The sequence below is a fragment of the Podarcis cretensis genome, assembly GCF_951804945.1.
Source record: "Podarcis cretensis genome assembly, chromosome: 2".
Taxonomy (NCBI): Eukaryota; Metazoa; Chordata; class Lepidosauria; order Squamata; family Lacertidae; genus Podarcis; species Podarcis cretensis.
Genome location: NC_137171.1, coordinates 87,122,627 through 87,139,592, shown reverse-complemented (window position 1 = coordinate 87,139,592; position 16,966 = coordinate 87,122,627). Strand labels below are relative to the sequence as shown.

The following is a 16,966-nucleotide window of genomic DNA, read 5'->3' as shown; positions in this document are numbered from 1 at the left end:
AGCACTTCAGCAGTGAAATTCCCTTCCCCTTGTAGTGTGATTGGCATCATTGTTGCTTATTTTTCAGCACCAGGTAAAAAAGTCTATGTTCACCCAAGCCTTTGTTGGGGATTGAATCAATTTGCCAGCTGTAAAGGGGTTGCTTTCTGCATTGTTGCATGATGCTTTCATTTGATGCTATCCCTGTTTTATGCAATTTTACTGTTTTGTGAAATTAATGGATATCCTTACTTTATTCTGTGACCTGCCCTGACATCAGCACTTGACGAAGGGGGGAGGGACACAAACTGAAATAATAAATAAGTAAACAAGCCCAAGCTGCAGAGCACCAAGCTGGCACATGAAGCCTTGCAAACCAAATGATAGCTCTGACTGCAGCTCTCTCAGCATGCCTGACCTAGAAAACTCGCCCTATCCTAGTGTAAAGAAATCACCTCTAGGATTTCAATGAAGCCAATAATCAATCATGATGAATTTCTCAGAGCAGCACCCAGCCCTGCTAACCGTACTCACTAGTATCTCCCATGCTCCTTTATCTGCAAGGTCCCCACTAATCACTGGCAACCAATCGCTGCATCAGCCCCATCTCTGGAGGCAAAGGGGCATGCATGATGGAAAGGTTGCAGCTGCACCTGACAGAGGCTGGGTTTATTTGCTGACCCAGCCAAGAGCTCAGCTAGCACCTGAGTCATGGCATAACCTTCGCAGTCTCCTTCACTGAGTGGCTGTTCAGCACCCTAGCAAAGCAGACACATAAAACTCTGTACAGCATCCCTTGCTGCTCTCAGGAGGACAACCCTGACCTCCCCAAAGCCAGGTTGCAGAGCACAGGGAGAGAATAAAAATAAACAGGACCAGGCAAGAAAACAGCCCTGCATCCCAGGAGGGTACCACTTTGGCAACAATAGCCTGATGCAATCCCCAGGCGAGTCAAACTGGGCCTGGGGGGGGGGGGAGGCATCCCTGCTTTAAATAACAGGGAAAGGGTGGAGAATAACATGTTTTGAAGCAAACAGTGGTAGGATCAGAAACTTTGCTCAGGAGCCTGCAAACACATTCACCATAGACTCCAACAGGGGGCGGACCAGCTCTTTCCCCCAGCCCAACTCACCAGCACCAATTCCAGTAAGCAAACTTGTAATAGAGGCAGGAACAGCAGAAGTGGGTGTGTCTATTCCAGGAACAGTTTCCAACTACACAAAAACAGGACACCTCAAAGTTCTTTATGGGAGCTCATTAACCCTTGAACAATACTTGCTTTGCTCGCTGGATTAAACCACAAAGTCAAAGCAGTACAGGAGATACATACCCACACCCTGAGGTTTCAAGTTCTCTTGAGTTTTTGAGGTTCTAAGAAGGTGAGTTGCAATGACTTCTCTCCCAAGATTCCATGATTTCACTGACATACAGGAAATAACACCCACATAGCTCTTTGTCCTCCTTGGGAATCAAATCCACTAATTCTGGGGCGTCTTGGGCAAACAGATTAGGTGCACATGCCTAAATACCATAGCCCAAAACACAGAGTGCCTAAAAGGACACACCCAGCATACGGATACAAAATGTGGGTGCACGGCAAATGGAGTACATGAGCTAAGAGCCTCTCTCCCAAAACATGCACACATTTTGCTGACTGGCTTTTTGAGACAGACCCTGCTCAATCCTGCTACGTCACATGTTTGGCGTCTACAGGGAGCCGTGTGTCATCCAGCAACAATTTTGCCCCGCTCAAAAACAGGAAACACCTGGTGCTAAGGAGCCTTTCCTAAAGAGTCTCATGGTTCCGCACTCGTGATGCTGGGCTGGGAGCTACACAGCAGAAATGGCTCTGACACTGGCCAGGCCTTTCCCAGCTGTTCCCTCTTCCGGAGCAGCCAATTCCAAGACCTAATGAGAACGCTCCCTTACCCATACTCCACACGTCTGTCATCTCCTTAGCCAGGTCTGCATATTTTCAGCATGTACGTTCATGGATACTGCAAGCAACGGAATTTTGAACTAATTCTGAGCACACAGGATGCCAGTCTCCAGTTCGAAAAGCAAGCTGTCAGGCCATATTATTTCAGAGATAAATAGGAAAGCCTCTACATCACATCTGCTGGGGTCTCTTCTCGGATGTCCCTCATTTTAAAGGACATCCCTGATTTAGCAAAATTGCACCTGCGTGAAACAGCTGAGAAGATGGGAGGGCTCTGCTCTGTGCAAAAAACTAAAGCACAACTTTTGGGGTCTGTGGTTAACAGAGCTCTGAGTGAACAGGAGTTTGCAAGAGAATAACATTTTAAAAAAGTGAAAAGTGGGATGTCCTTTTAGGGGATCATGGAAAGGTATCCTTAGGAATCGGAGTTCTCTACCCATGCTCAGCATCCCCTGTCTTTACCTTATTGCTAAATAATGCCAAATAACTCTTACATTTCTTGTCCACAATCAAAAGCCTTGCCAAAATTTCTGTAAGTGAAAACATGCGAATGAGCTTAGTTAACTTGCATAATAAACTTCTGAATACTAATAATATTTACTCAGAGTAGACCTAACAGACCTATGTTAGTAATGGCTATTAATGGGCCTATTTTGAGTAAATGTTAGTTAAGAACAACGCATGAAATCCATTATTCCAAAATTGTGATTGAATGATAGGAACCTTCAGACTGCAATCTTATGTAAATTTACAAGGGAGTCAGCCCCAGTGAACCAATAAGAGGCTTGCCTTAGATACATGCATAGGATTGTGCTCTCCACTGCTCACCTATGGGGGGAACCAGAGTAAAGGAGAGATGAACAGACTTAGTGCTGAAATTCTCCACAGTAAGCATCTGCCTTCAAAGCACATGCTCATCTATTCAACATCAAACACTCTCCCACCCTGCCTTCAACCTCCTCAAATCATGCTTTTAATTAGGAGATCATTTTGCTATAATAGCCAATCACATTCCGTTGTCATGCAAAAGTCTTTAATTTCTTAAAAAATTGAAATTCGGGAAATTCAGTACTGAACAGCAATTATTTTTAAAAAAATGAAGAATCTGTGGAATTAGGAAATGAAGAAGAATGTTCTTGGATGAGCATGTTTTAACTTTCCCACAGGCAGCAAGAAAAACCTTCCACATACTTCTGCTTGCTATCCGTTTTTGTTCTCAGCAGAAATTTAAGAGACAATGAATGAGAAACTATTAAAAAAAGGGTTAAGAGCCTGTGTGGGCGCTGCACTAAAGGATTTTTCCATTACACCTCTCTGGCCAAAACCCACAAGACACAGACAAACTTGCAATTTAGCCAGACCAAGGCTTGCCTAAAATAGCTCCAAGGATTAATCTAACATGCATAAAAGAATAGTAGGATGCAAAGGGTAGGATGCATCTCTGGCCCCAGCCCATCCCAAAACGAAAGCAAGAGGCACTGAAAAGGGGAGTGTGTTGGTCCCTCTTTAACCACTTCTCTTTGGAAGCCACATGAAAACAAGCTGAGTAAAAGCCAAGGCCTGTTTGTTCCACCCAGAGCAGTGGGCCAATAAGAACAGCGAGTCCAATGGCATTTTGTCTGTTCTGCTTCCCTCCAGAACCAAGAACCGCAGAGGCAGTATCCACAGAGGAAGGAAGCAGGTTCGGAGGAGGCTCCTCCAAACATCATGCAACTGGCTGAGGAGATTAAAAATTTAACACAATTGGATGAAAATCTTCAGCTGCTGATTGCTGCATATCACACTTCTGTTAAAGACAATGGAGGTGATCAGGCTGTTACTTCCACCCTGCTGCCCATTGGGCAAGTTCAACTGAGCATGAGTAGACGTAAGGTGTTCACAGCTTATAATGCAGCTAGGTTGTGCTTTTTCTCAATTTGGATCAGAGTTGTTTTAGGGGGAGACACATCAAAATGCAGTATTTTTCAAGAAAAAACAGGACAGACACAGGATAGATGTGTGTGAACACAGCTTCCCCAACCAGCAGTGGGAGCACACTGGATGCAGAGTAAATGGGAATGTGCATACAGCCACAGTCATGCACTGATCACTGCTTCAGCCACATAAGGTTTAGAATTACATCTGCCAAGGTTGCTTGCTTGCTATTTCTTCCCTGTGTTGAGTCTTCCTGAAAGACTTGGGCCATACATGCTGCCCCCCAGCTTAGAAGAAAAAGAATTCAATCACTATATATGTTCTTCCAAGCTAGGTTACACCTGCTTGTTTTTGCATGCCACTATACCATTCACCTCTCTATATATCTATATATCCCAACACTTCTTCTTTTGTATGCCTGTACCCTGTGGATTTAGATTTTACCAAGGCTACGGCTCCTTTCCCCATTCCCTGAAGGTACAGGAGCAAGGATTTGGCTTTTTCTTTTCCTTTTTAGGGGAAGGATGCCCCCAACAGCTCTTACAAACTGCTTAAAAAACGTGACACTATGCCACTCCTGCTAGCTGTGACTCCCCTTCCTGTTTCAGGTACTCCGCATCTAGCAGCCAATAAATATGAACGCTCATCAACATGGGCAGAGTAAAAGAAACATAAATGCTTAATGGCATTTTCTTTTTTTAAAATGCCATTCAAGGCTAAGGGCTTTTCAAAGTCTACCGCTCTCTTTTGTTTCACAGCCTTTTGGTCTCACAGTTTACAGACATTGGAGTCTCCATACTGATGAGTGTCTGCTTATTCCTCAAGCTTACTCCTTCAGCTCTTGGGGGTACAAAGGGATGCCTTGCTTGTCTTGCTCATCCATTTCTTCCCAGGTCAACAGGATCAGGCTCACCAGCAACAGCTTCTGCCTTTAATAACAGTTGACAGAGTTTGACCCGTCGTAAATAAGATAGATCCCTCTTTCCTCCCACGTAAGCAGCCCTTGCAAAAGAAATTGTGCTGCTGGTGGCTGGGTGCTGGGTGAGTAACTGCCAATCTCCCATGGTTCCTTTTCCTGGAGGGCCCAAACTCCCAGAGATGATAAAGGGTAGGGTGGAGGGGAATTAATTGTTCGTTGCTGGAAGCTCGACCTCTTCGATGTGGAGCCCGACACTCATCAGCCTGGAGGGGCTGCGAGACAGGAGTCACAGTGGGAAATGACACAGGGAGAGAAGGAAGCGGAAAATACAGCTGAGGGCACCTCCGTTATGCCAGCACTCACAGCAAAAGATTAGAGCGGGATTCATCTAATGCAACACGGGAGCTGTCAAGCTGGCTGTAGTGCAGCACAGCACAAAATGCCTTGTCCAGAGTAATCCATGAAAGCAGAGGACCCAAAACAAACAAGTGCTAGGAGCTAATATGAGGCAGAGCCCAAAGGACATGACTGCTTCTTACTCAAAGCCAGAGGGGAATATGTGTTAGTCATGAGAATGCAGAATGGCTGGAAAGGTTTAAAATGAGATTAAAAGGTGCATAGGAGTTTAGGGCAGACTGAAGGAGGAGGTCGGAGGAGAAAGATGAGAGATGTAGCTGCTGATATACACACCTTTTTAAAAAAATGACATAGAAGGACTCAAACCTCACTGGCAGAACTGTGAGGTTCTGCTGCAGTGAGGGGGAAAGAGTTCTGCATATGTTCAGAGGAGCTCTTTTTATGACTGCTGGCACTCCAAGAAGGAGTGTTGAGGAGACCAGACTCAACCTTCTCAGAGAAAGGAAAGATGAGTACCTATGAAAAGGTGGGAACTGGCATTTATGGACCCAAAATAGCTTAAATGTTTTAGCTTATCCTTAAAGGTGCTCAGCTTATAAAGAATAAGAGTTAAGGTTAAAAACTATGACAAAAAGTAGTTTTATTTTTAAATAGAAATATCAGGCACTGAAGAAGATTCTGTTGAAATGTCTTTAGCTAAATGGCTATTAAGGAACATTCATTTCTATAGGTACCAATGGGCATTTGGTCTTCATAAGAGTACTGTTTTAAGATTTCTTTAGGGGTCATAACCTCTTTCCTCCCCCATCCCCTTTAAATACAACAGGACAGCTGGGAAATGCTTACAAATGAGGGAAGGGCAGTTGTGGTAGCATAATGTATTCTGTAAGCCCAGAGAAAAGGGAAAGGGGGTACTTTTAGGCAGCCAGTGAAACGTGCAAAGTTACTAGAATGCAACCTTTCTCCATTTCATTCTGGTCAAGATGTTAGATCCACTGTGGAGAAACTGTGGCCTTCCATACGTGGTTTGATTACAAGCTGCCATCATCCCTGGCCATGTTGACTGCGGTTGATGGGGTTGGGAGTCCAGCCATATCTGGAGGGCCATGAGTTTCCCATCTCTGTGCTGAATTGTGAGGTTTTGCTTACTGGGAAGAGAAGAGGTGTTTCCTTTGTTTGAATTGCCAAGCTGAAACCAGACAATTAGCCCTATAAAAGGCCTGTTGGGCATATCTTGCACTGCATACAAGAGGGTCAGAAAAGGAAATAGTGTGCGTGAGAAATTTCTTTGTCACTTAGTGGGATCAACAAGATCCATTTTAAAAAAAACTCTCACTTTATAAACTGTGGGTTATAAACCTCCAACCTGCGGGTTAAACCTGGTCCTCAGAAGTCTCTCACTGGTCCTGCTTCACACACACACACACACACACACACACACACACACACAAATGTGTTTTTGTCAGGCTAGGATGTTTCTGAATTCTGGTTGTGCCTGTTGCTTTTATGGATAGAGAGGGGTGTGTGAGTGTGTGTAGGTACTAGCCTACCACACAAGGTAACATTTGCATCAAATGTTCCACCTACTTTTGCCTCTAGCTCCACCCACTACCACTGGAATGTGGCCCTCAAAAAGTTTCCCAGAAGCAAATGTGGCCCTTGGGCTGAAAATGGTTTCCCCACTCCTGACTTATAACGGTTCCCTCCACCAGAGTGGAGGGCAATTGCTTCCAAATGGTGTCAATCTGTATTCTGACACACACAATCTGGAAGGGCGTCCTTATTTCTCTGTTGCGGCAAAAAAGAAACAGAACGACAGCAGCGAGGTCTGCTGGCCTCTTAAAGGGCAAGAGCCACAGAGTGGTGTGAGCTCTCTAGGGATTAGACACAGGAGTCCTTTGTGACCCACCAAGTCCCTTTGAAGAACACAAGTCCTTTTGCATTCTGCTGACAGGGCTGAATAGCAAAATGCCTCTTAAGATATTGTGCCACTGTTTATGGTCTGTCCATAGTGCTTTCTGTGGAGGCAGAGGTGGATTTTATGGTCATCTGAGCCTGCCAAGGGCACACTCATTTTCACAACAGGAGTTAGATATGAATTTCAGTATTTTCCAAATACAGTTTGCCGGATGGCAACATAGCTACGTGTTCTCAGTTTGCCCTTAGTTCATTGAGACTCAGGGGGTGGTTTTTGTCCCCTCATCCTACCCCACAAAAGGCAGGAAACTGTTTGAAATAGTGCATGCTGCCTAACTTATGGAGGAAGGTGATAATTTACAAGGCAGAAACCACAAAAATAGCCCTGTCGTTTATCAGGGACATCACATACTGGCCTTTGGAACCACCAAAAGAAGGTGTCTGAAAGGTCACCTAACTGCAGCTACAGTTGTTGACATCAAGGCTCTGCAAATCCATCCTGCATCCTCTCTTTGTCCATAGTTCCCCCTTTGTACATCTCGGTTGGGGTCATATATTTAACACAGCCTAACCTCTAAGTGAAACAGTTCTGAGCATCACAGGTAGCTATGAACTACTTTCTCTAGACAGAGTGTTTCATGTTTCAACATCTCTCATCAACCACCATTTTAGATTTAGCCTCCAATTTGAAAGCAGATCTCACAATCAGAATAGTAACATATCTAAATTAGCTACAAATGCCTGTTATGATCAAGTACCTTGTTACCCTTTAATGAAACAACTATAACATGGCACTTGCCTTGAGCCAGGTTTGGCTAAGGCTTAACTCTCAGGTATGTTCTCAGTGCCATGATTCATCACTAGAACATGTGGAGAACATAATTTCTTACATGAATCTATGCTCTTCACATGAAACTCATTGTATGAAATGTATGAAAACATACATTTCACTCATTGTTCAGTTATTAACCCCAGTGCCCACATATCTAGAATCAGAGGGGAGAGAGGCCTTCTAGGAAGACTTTATCTCCAGCAGCGATATGATTAAAAATTAAGCCCTGATAAGTTGATCACAGCTCTCTACCAGATCACCTTTGACTCCAAATGCACCAAAGTTCTCTATATGCATTCAACTATATTTTAGAGAGCCCTCTACAACTTCATTTAATTTAAATGCTCATAATAATGATGATGATGATGATGATGATGATGCCTTCCCAAAAAGGCAAAAGCCCCTGAGAAAATCAACCAAGTAGAAGGATGGATGGAACTGTTTTGGACAGGCAGTAGAATTTAACTGAAACATTCAGTAGGTGTTCACAGAATGTCTTTAATTTCCAAAATAATTGCAAACTGGGGTTTAAGTCTGTCTCAGAATACTTGTAAGTGTCACCCTGATCCTAAATATATGAGGCTGGCTGCGGTCAGCAAGTGGTGACAGAAAGGAACTCTGTACATGTTAGAAACAATTCACTTTTTTACTTCTTTTTCTAACTTCATTCTTTCCAAGAACTAAACGCTGGAATTGAAAACAGACTCCAGAGCTACTCTACCTCAAATTATACCGCATTCCTGGGGAGTTATTTTCTTTCAACATGGGATGTCACACTGTACAGAGTTGACAGCCCCTGCCTTCACTACTCACCCAGCTCATAGTAGCTAGACAGACAACTAGCCACTGTGGAATAACAAGAATTGCTGCTATACAAGGAATCTTCAAAATGTGTAATCCTCCAGAGCAAATGCAAGAAAAGCCAGTAAGTGGTTACTTTATTGGGAGGATGCATTACATTACATTACATTATCTAAAAAAAAACCTCATTGCAACAAAAAGGCACACAGTGAGATTGTTCTGTTGTCCTGAGTTCATTAGCCAGTGCACTGTATTATTTTAGCACTCCTTGCTCCTTTGCAATCTAAAAGTGAAACTCTGTCCTTGCCTCTAAGAATTGACACTCAGGATACAAATGCTCATTTCTGCAGGGCAGGTGATCTGTCACTTGGAATCACTGATTCTCCTTGACAATTCAAACTCCACATCACATGAACCAAATCAGAAATGAAATAAAGTATGCATTTTAGGAAATGGGTGGTTTCCTCAGCTCTTATATTAAAGTCATCCTTAAGGACACTGGAGGATTCACCATATATACTGTGGAAATCTCCATGTGTCTCACCTGCAAGGTAGCTTAGAAGACAATTGAAAAATCTGTCGCAATCATAACTCGGATTTACTGGAGGAATACTCAATCAATGCAGCAGAGAAGGAGTTAAAGATGTGCCTGAGGGCTGAAATGACAGGCTAATAAAGATAAGACAGGAAGAGGAAGGAAGGACCCCAGTGAGTGCAACAGTGACCTATCTGAAACAGACATTCTGGCCCGCAGGCTTCTCTCTTAATGGCTTGCAGACTGACTGTGCAACCAGGGTAAATCAAAAAAGGGTGAAGAAGCAAAATCCTCTTGGTGCGGAAAGATTTCTCTCCACTGAAGTTTCCAGAGCATCCCGCCACACAAAGGTCTCACAAGCCAGGCCCCTATCTTCTGAACAGCCTGGCTAACGTTGCCAGTCCAAGGGCCTCGCCGTCCCACTGCAAACCTTCTGGGGACCACTTGCCCAAGTTGGTGTGGCTGAAGTGTAAAGTGCACATGACTGAGGCCAGCTTGAAAATCTTATTAATGCATATGATTAACTGGAATTAATGTTTAAAACATTAATTGAAATTAATTCATTGCCCTGGTATGGTTACAGTCACCAACAACTAATACTGCTTGACTTTAATGGTATGTAGCAATTATTATTCTCCCCCACAGCACCACCTTTAAACATTAATGAATTAATTGTCATTGCTCCCCCTGCCTGGGGCATAAGGAGAAGGGTGGAATGGCAACCACTTCAGTACAATTGATAGTCTACAATTCCTTTTATAAAGCACCATCTGTAGGGGCCCTGTTCTACTACCTCTGAACTGAAATTCTCCTCTTTCTCTGAACATCAGCCTTTGGGTTTAAAGCTTAAAAGCCTCTCCATGAGGTGACAACACCTCCCCCACTTCTCTGTGTTGCAGCTCTCCCTCTCACTGGTGACCATTGTTCAAATTTCCTCCCCATCATGGTGCTGGGCTGAGAGTCATGAGGAGGAAAACAGCACCTTCTTCACTAATGCACCATTGAGAACCTCTGCATAACACTGTCCTCAGTGATGCTCACAGCAGTGATATCATCCAAGCACTTACAGAAATCTCCAAGCGCTCCAGAAGCATTAGTTGCAGCAGAAAGCAGCAGCAGCTCAATGCAGAGACCCCAGAAATCTGTAGGGCCCTTTGTAATCCCTACAAAGCCCAGCCACTGACAGTTACATGCCCTGTATTGCTCTCATTATGCATTTAATTTTTGTCACCACCACTAAAAGCAAAATGTCTTGGGAGGCCTTAGGGGCCATATCTGGACCAGGGACTGCAAGTATGTCACTGCTATGACAAACCATAGTTTACAGCTAGAATGAGCCTTGGGCTCATACACTCTCCCCCTTCTCCTTTCATGTAGAGAGCAGGAGGCCCCTGGCAGCATTTACAGTGGAACCTTGGTTCTCAAACTTAATTCATTTCGGAAGTCTGTTCAACTCCCGAAACGTTTGAAAACCAAGGAGCAGCTTCCAATTGGTGCAGGCACCCCAGAAACAATAGCTGACAGCCACATCAGACATTCGGCTTCCAAAAAACATTCGAAAACCGGAACATTTACTTTTGGGTTTTCAGTGTTCGGGAGCCGATTTCTTCGTCAACTAAACGGTTCAAGAACCAAGGTTCCACTTTACTTTCATTTCCAATGAATTTTGGCTCGTCATTGCATGTGAACAAGGGATTCTGGTTCATAACAAACTCTGTTCAGTTTCAAAGCAAGCTAACTTCAAACCATGAATTGTGAAGCTGGCTTGCTAAACTAACCAGAGTTTGTTATAAACCATGACTCTTAGTTCACAGGCAACAGCACACCAAGATTAACTGAAACTAAAGCCACACTGCTGAAAGCTCTCCTCTCAACCATGTAGCAAGTAAAAAGAGTTGGTGCTAGGAGCAAGGTTATATGACGTGTGAGCCCAAGGCTTGCACAAGTTCATTCCAGCTCGTGCAAGTCATGAGAAACAATGGCACAACATGACTTGCTAACCTGTTCTCTGTATCAGATTTAAGGAAGTTTTATGATGCTATTCTAAGCACATGTAGTAGTTCATTGGAAAGTAATGGGACTTGCTTCCATAAAGGGTCAAGATGCTTGATTAACATGGAGAGTAGGTTAAGGTCTGTCTTCTTTTGCTCCACTAAATGCCTATCCAGCCTTTCTTTTACAACTTCAAAAGGGAGAAAATTCCACCAAGTTTCCAAGACAGTTTCTTACACTGTGGAATTTCAGCCAGGCAGGTCTTCCTGAAGATTAGCCAAAATACTTTTAAACCATTACTTTTTATACTATCAGAGACAGAACAATTCACAGAAGTGAACAGAATGAACAATTATTTGTTCTCTTTCTCCCACAATGAAGCCTGTTAACCTTTTTTCCACACCTCCAAGCCTTTTCTCCGATCTTGTTCCATAGCTAAACATACCAAGGTCCTTCAAGCAGCTGAAGAAGGAGGAGAGGACAGAGGGTGAAGAAAGAGCTGTGAAAGGAGGGGGACACTTTCCCCTCCTCTGGACCCCCTGGGAAACACAACAAACCTGCTGCAGCTGGAACTGGGTGTGGAGAGTGCAGCTGAATGAGACATAGCTGAAGAAGTAGCATCCACCTTGATACCTGCCCATAAAAAGCAAGTGCAGAGGGAGAAACTAGGGTGATAGTCATGGTTTCCAGGAACTTTTCTCATTGTGAGACTTTTGTGGGAGAGCTAAGCGTTTGTCTGGACCCTGGGTAAGAACCCAGGGGGCTGATAAGGAATGTCTGAAGGGAAATGAATTGATACTGATTAATAATAATAATAAAATAATAATTATTTATTATTTATACCCCGCCCATCTGGCTGGGCTTCCCCAGACACATTGAGATATATCAGTAACTTTGTAGTAATGTGATGTTTTAATATGTAACTGTGCATATGTAATATTTTAAGATGCCTGTTGTTGCTTCAGTTTTCTGTATGTCACTTGGAGATTCTGTTAATATATTAAGCGGTATGGAAAGTAAATAAGCAATCAAAATGAGCAATCAACTTTCCCCGGTATGACCTGCCTTTTATATTCTCTCTTACCCTTGTGGCTCTCTTAAATCATTTCCCACATTTTTGAACAGTGATGCCCAGAACAAAGCCCCATATACAAATTACCACAGTACAAAACAGGGTGCTGTTATTTTTTACTACCTGAGCCTTGGATCAGATGCTTTTAAATGGTACAGGTCTTTTTGTATGTAGCATTGTTATGAAGAAAGGGTTGGGGGGAGAAACAATACAGAGTTGCAAAGGCAGTCTTGATAACTTACCTCAGACATGTTGACACGCCCTTCCAGAAAGGAACAGTCAGCAGCATTGTGGGTACAAATATGACGATATTTACACCAATGGCAAGGGAAGAATCCATTCACACAGGACAGGCAACTGCAAGAAAAAGAGGTCAAATCAGCATAAATATTTCTGGAACTATCCCATGTAACAATTCAATACTTCTGTTGCTGTTGCTGTTTAAGATACAGGATCCCCAGAGTTCCATGTACAATAAATATAGAGAGCATTTATCCCCAAGTCCAGTGCAACGTTTCACGAGCAAGACGGAGGCAGGGACAGCTTAAAAGTACATGGGAACACTAGACAAAGATGAGAAATGAAAAGCTTGCATTGTCCAACCCAGTTGGAGAGAAGAGCTGAAGAGTGGATTTACAAGTATTTGGATATGAACATACCATACCATAAGCATTATGATGCCCAGAAGCATTTCTCTAAAAGCACCCAACGTTTTTTTCCAGCAAAACATTCAGGATGAGCCACAATGTGGAGCCAGGAGGATACAGGGCAGACTAGAATTTTGTGGGACTAGAACTCCCAGGTCCACCAACTGGAGCCAGGTACAAAGCATGCACACTTAGGACTAGAGAAGCCCGAGCCCAGAAATTTGTTCTGAGTATCATAAGCAAACACACTGTCTTCCCACACACAAATTGTTACTATTGTTAAACAATGGTGAGTCAGAAACCTTCAAATCACCCAGAAATCTACCAGAAAATCCTGTCTACCTTCTCTTCACCCCTGCCTTAGAGTCACAGTGAGGAACTGAGAGAAATATCAAAGATTTGAATGTCCGCTACTGGGTCATCCATGTCATACCCTGCAGCACTGTCTCCTCAGCACCATGCAGGAGCAGCTGAGGTCACTATTGAATCAAAGATGAGAGCATCTCTAGGACGGCGGCACCGCCTCCTACGCCTGCATAAACAGAACGTTACAAACGTCACAGCTTAATGCTCTCATTCCTTAATCCCTGTGCCAACCGCCTTCTCCTCCTCCCACATTAGGCCCCATAATGCATTCCATGTGGTCAAATGTGCACCCCCTGTGACCTCTCCGCCTAACTTGGCAACACCAGGATCCTTTCCTCGCCATCCATTTGCATGTGGGTTGAATCACAGACTTTGTGAGCTTTATTTTTGGATTCATGAAAGGCAGTTTTAATGAACAGAAGGAAAAACAAAAGTCCTCCATTGCGGGAAGCAAAATCCTTGAGTCTTAAAGTCGAGTAATTCATAGGAAATTTATACAGCGAGCAAACGCTTGAGTCAGATTAACATTTTGGGACTGTAAATGTCTTTCATATGCTTATGCAGCCACATACTGCAACTCCCTTCTTTTACTTCCTCTCCTACCCACTCACACTGTGTGCGTATCATGTTCCTCCCTTCCCTCTGGTCACAAGTTTTGATCCATGTATTTTCCTGGTGTTCTGAAACATACAGTCTTCTCCTTCAATGCCTTGTTTATCTCCCATTTTCTCTAGTTTCTGACCTTGAACATCATTTCCTCAGTTCTTAAGGTCCTGCTCAGCAAATACTAAGAAGGGCCACGTTTTGAACTGTGCAGTGTTTGAAGCACCAGCATCATTGGCTATGTCAGCTGAGACACAAGTTAGCAATCTAACCAACCCCCTTTTCTCCAACATGGAACAGCCAGGCAACTTTTGGCAAAGTCTTCTCCTTTGGGGCTCCAGCTGTTCACACTGGAGAAGTTGTATAGAGACAAACAGAGATTTCACCATTTTGCTATTAAGGCAAAAATAGCCTTCTTCCTGATTGTGGTGGGAGAAGATTTTGCAGCTAAGCCCAAAACAACTTCATCTCTCCCTCTCCCACACAAAAACAAGACAGACAGACAGACAGACAGACAGACAGACAGACAGACTCTACCTCCCTTATTGGGGCATTCTCCTTCCTCTTTCAATAAGCCTTCTAAGTGGAGATTTTTATCTGTATTTTGCTCTGTATTGGATATGAAATAGTTTTTTATATATGCAATTGTTTTAACTGCTCCAATACATGCAATTTGTTTCATACATGCTTCTACTGCACTGTGAAATTGCTTCAAGATACTTAATAAGAAGCGATTCATAAATGAAATGAAATAACAGCAACAACAAATGTGATTACAATTGTGTGAAGGGGGGGGGGGTAGTTAAGGCCACACTAGCTGTCCCTGTCCCTTCGCTGTATCGTCATCACATAGTCTCACTGCCTTCCACAATACGTAGTGGGGAAACTTTATTACCTCACTGCTCATCCCTAACACTAGACCATTCATGAACAAGTGATAGAGCTCAGCTCACAATACCATCCGTTGGAAGGCTTCACTTCTTATACGCCCTCCATTGAGAGAGATCATTAAGAGGACCCCTCCTCTTCTCCCATGACTGCTAAGCTTAGCAAGGAGCCTTTGGTGAGGGGCTTTATCACAAGCTTTTGGAAAGTCTAACTACACAGTGTGACCAGATCACCTCTATCTGTATGCTTGCTGAAACTCTCCCAAATAACTCTTAAAGGTCAGTGTGGCAGGACTTACCCTTGAAGAAGTCATGCTGGATTTGTTTCAGTAAGACCTGTTCTTCTATATACTTGTTAATTCTATCGTTAAATGCTTTCCATCAGTTTTCATGGAACAGATGCTAAGCTAATTGGCCTGCAGCTTCCAGGATCCCTTTCGCGCTGTGGACACTGTTCCCAGTCGGTTCAACAACAGTTGCAGGTCCTGGACCCCATTTAAAATTAAATCCAAGGTCACCAGCCTCCCTCTGATTGCTTCCATGACCCACTGTTCTAGGGCACAGTCATTCAGGATAGCTAGACAGGTTTCCTCTTTGTTATAACAACAAAATAATAACTAGAAGACTGCTTCTCCTGACTGCAACTCAGCCCACAGCTAATGTGCCCAGTCCACTTTATGTAGCTTTGCAGTGGTGAAATCAGTATGAGTTGAATTGCCAATTGTGGATGTAGCAAGCACAGCTCTGATCAAACATGCACACCACACCTGCTTGTGTCACCAACCTGGTTGTGCGAAGCCTAGAAAAGCAGGTATGTGATACTCTTGTAGCACCAATAAAAAGCAGCAGCACACTTTTCCCAGATCTACTTCTGTGACCACAGTGACCCAATAACTTCTTGCTCTAGAGTTTCATGCTCTATTAACTACTCATGGCAACTTCTCATAGCCTAACACACATAAAGAATTAATAGGCTGCTTGCTGGAAATCATTTCCATGTTTCATTCACATCTTCACTTCAAAAAAAAATTAAAAAATGCCATTTTAGTGGTACACACAAATAAATGTATTGAGACACTCCTAATGCAATCCATGTATATGAAACAGATGTGCTTATTGCCAGAGAAAAATATCAGAATAACTGGACTATTTGAGGACAGACCATAGCACAAAGGAAGAGGATATACTTAAAATGCAGAAAGAGCCCAAAGATTTTAGGTGATGGGAATGACCTCTGGAGAGCTGGAGTACAGTATGTTGGGCTAGATGGTGAACACACCTGTCTTGGTACGAGGCATCCTTGTGTTTCTATTATCAACTCTAGTTGCATCATTTTGAATAAAGACTGCCATTGCCTGGTTTAGCAGGCAAGTCAAAAAGAGTAAACATGGAAAAAGAGTGAACCATCCAACTCTGGGGCAAGAGATGAACAGTAATTAGAAAAGGCTGGATCTGTGTCTCACATATACTGTATTTATTTTGGTTACTCCATACCCCTCCTTTCCATTCAGAACTACCCAAGAACCTCGTGCTTTCTCCCAGTGTTAAACCCAATGCATAGTCCCTCGATTAAGCATCAGACCAGTAGGGAAATCTGAAGCAGCCAGAAAACAAGCTTCATGTCACCCATGAGAACAGAAATCTATGGTGAGGATCAGGCAAGGATAACAGAGACAAAACTTTAAAGTTAAGTTTCAACTGGCAGTGTCCTGAACAATGAAAAATACCTATGGGGTACCTAGCATTATGCCATATCATATCAAAGCTACTGATCTTAATGCCAAGATTCTGTTAGTATCACTGGAATTCTCACATTCTTTGCAGGGAAAGAGGTGGCTACTTGTTCACCTCAAACTATGAATAACATATTCGTCACACATTCAACTCTGCATGCTACTGCCTCACGGAAGGATTAACATGCAACTTTAATACTATATCTGGAGATCTTCATAAGAACTGGCAACAATCCTTGGAATCATTCAATTTATCTTGGTGTTGAGGGGAGAAAAAGATAATCATAAACTGCTTTGGTGGGCATGCTACTTTAGAAACACTATATAAACAGGGTTATATCCAGCCAAGTTTTACTCAGAGCAAACCCATTTAAATTAATGAAGCTAAGTTAGTCATGTCTATTAACATCAATGGGTAGGGCTAGCATGGACTACAATCCATAATAAAGAAATAATTGTACCCATGTGGTTGG

The 16,966-nt window shown here is 43.1% G+C and overlaps 1 protein-coding gene across 4 annotated transcripts in view; it reads right to left on the bottom strand.

The window, feature by feature from the left end:
• PLXNA1 (plexin A1) overlaps positions 1-16,966 on the bottom strand; it is a 313,030-nt gene that overhangs the window by 108,883 nt on the left and 187,181 nt on the right. For all 4 annotated transcript variants that reach the window (XM_079964486.1, XM_079964484.1, XM_079964487.1 and 1 more), the window contains exon 9: positions 12,500-12,614. In XM_079964486.1, coding sequence (XP_079820612.1) covers positions 12,500-12,614 — 115 coding nt within the window. The remainder of the gene's footprint in view (positions 1-12,499; positions 12,615-16,966) is intronic.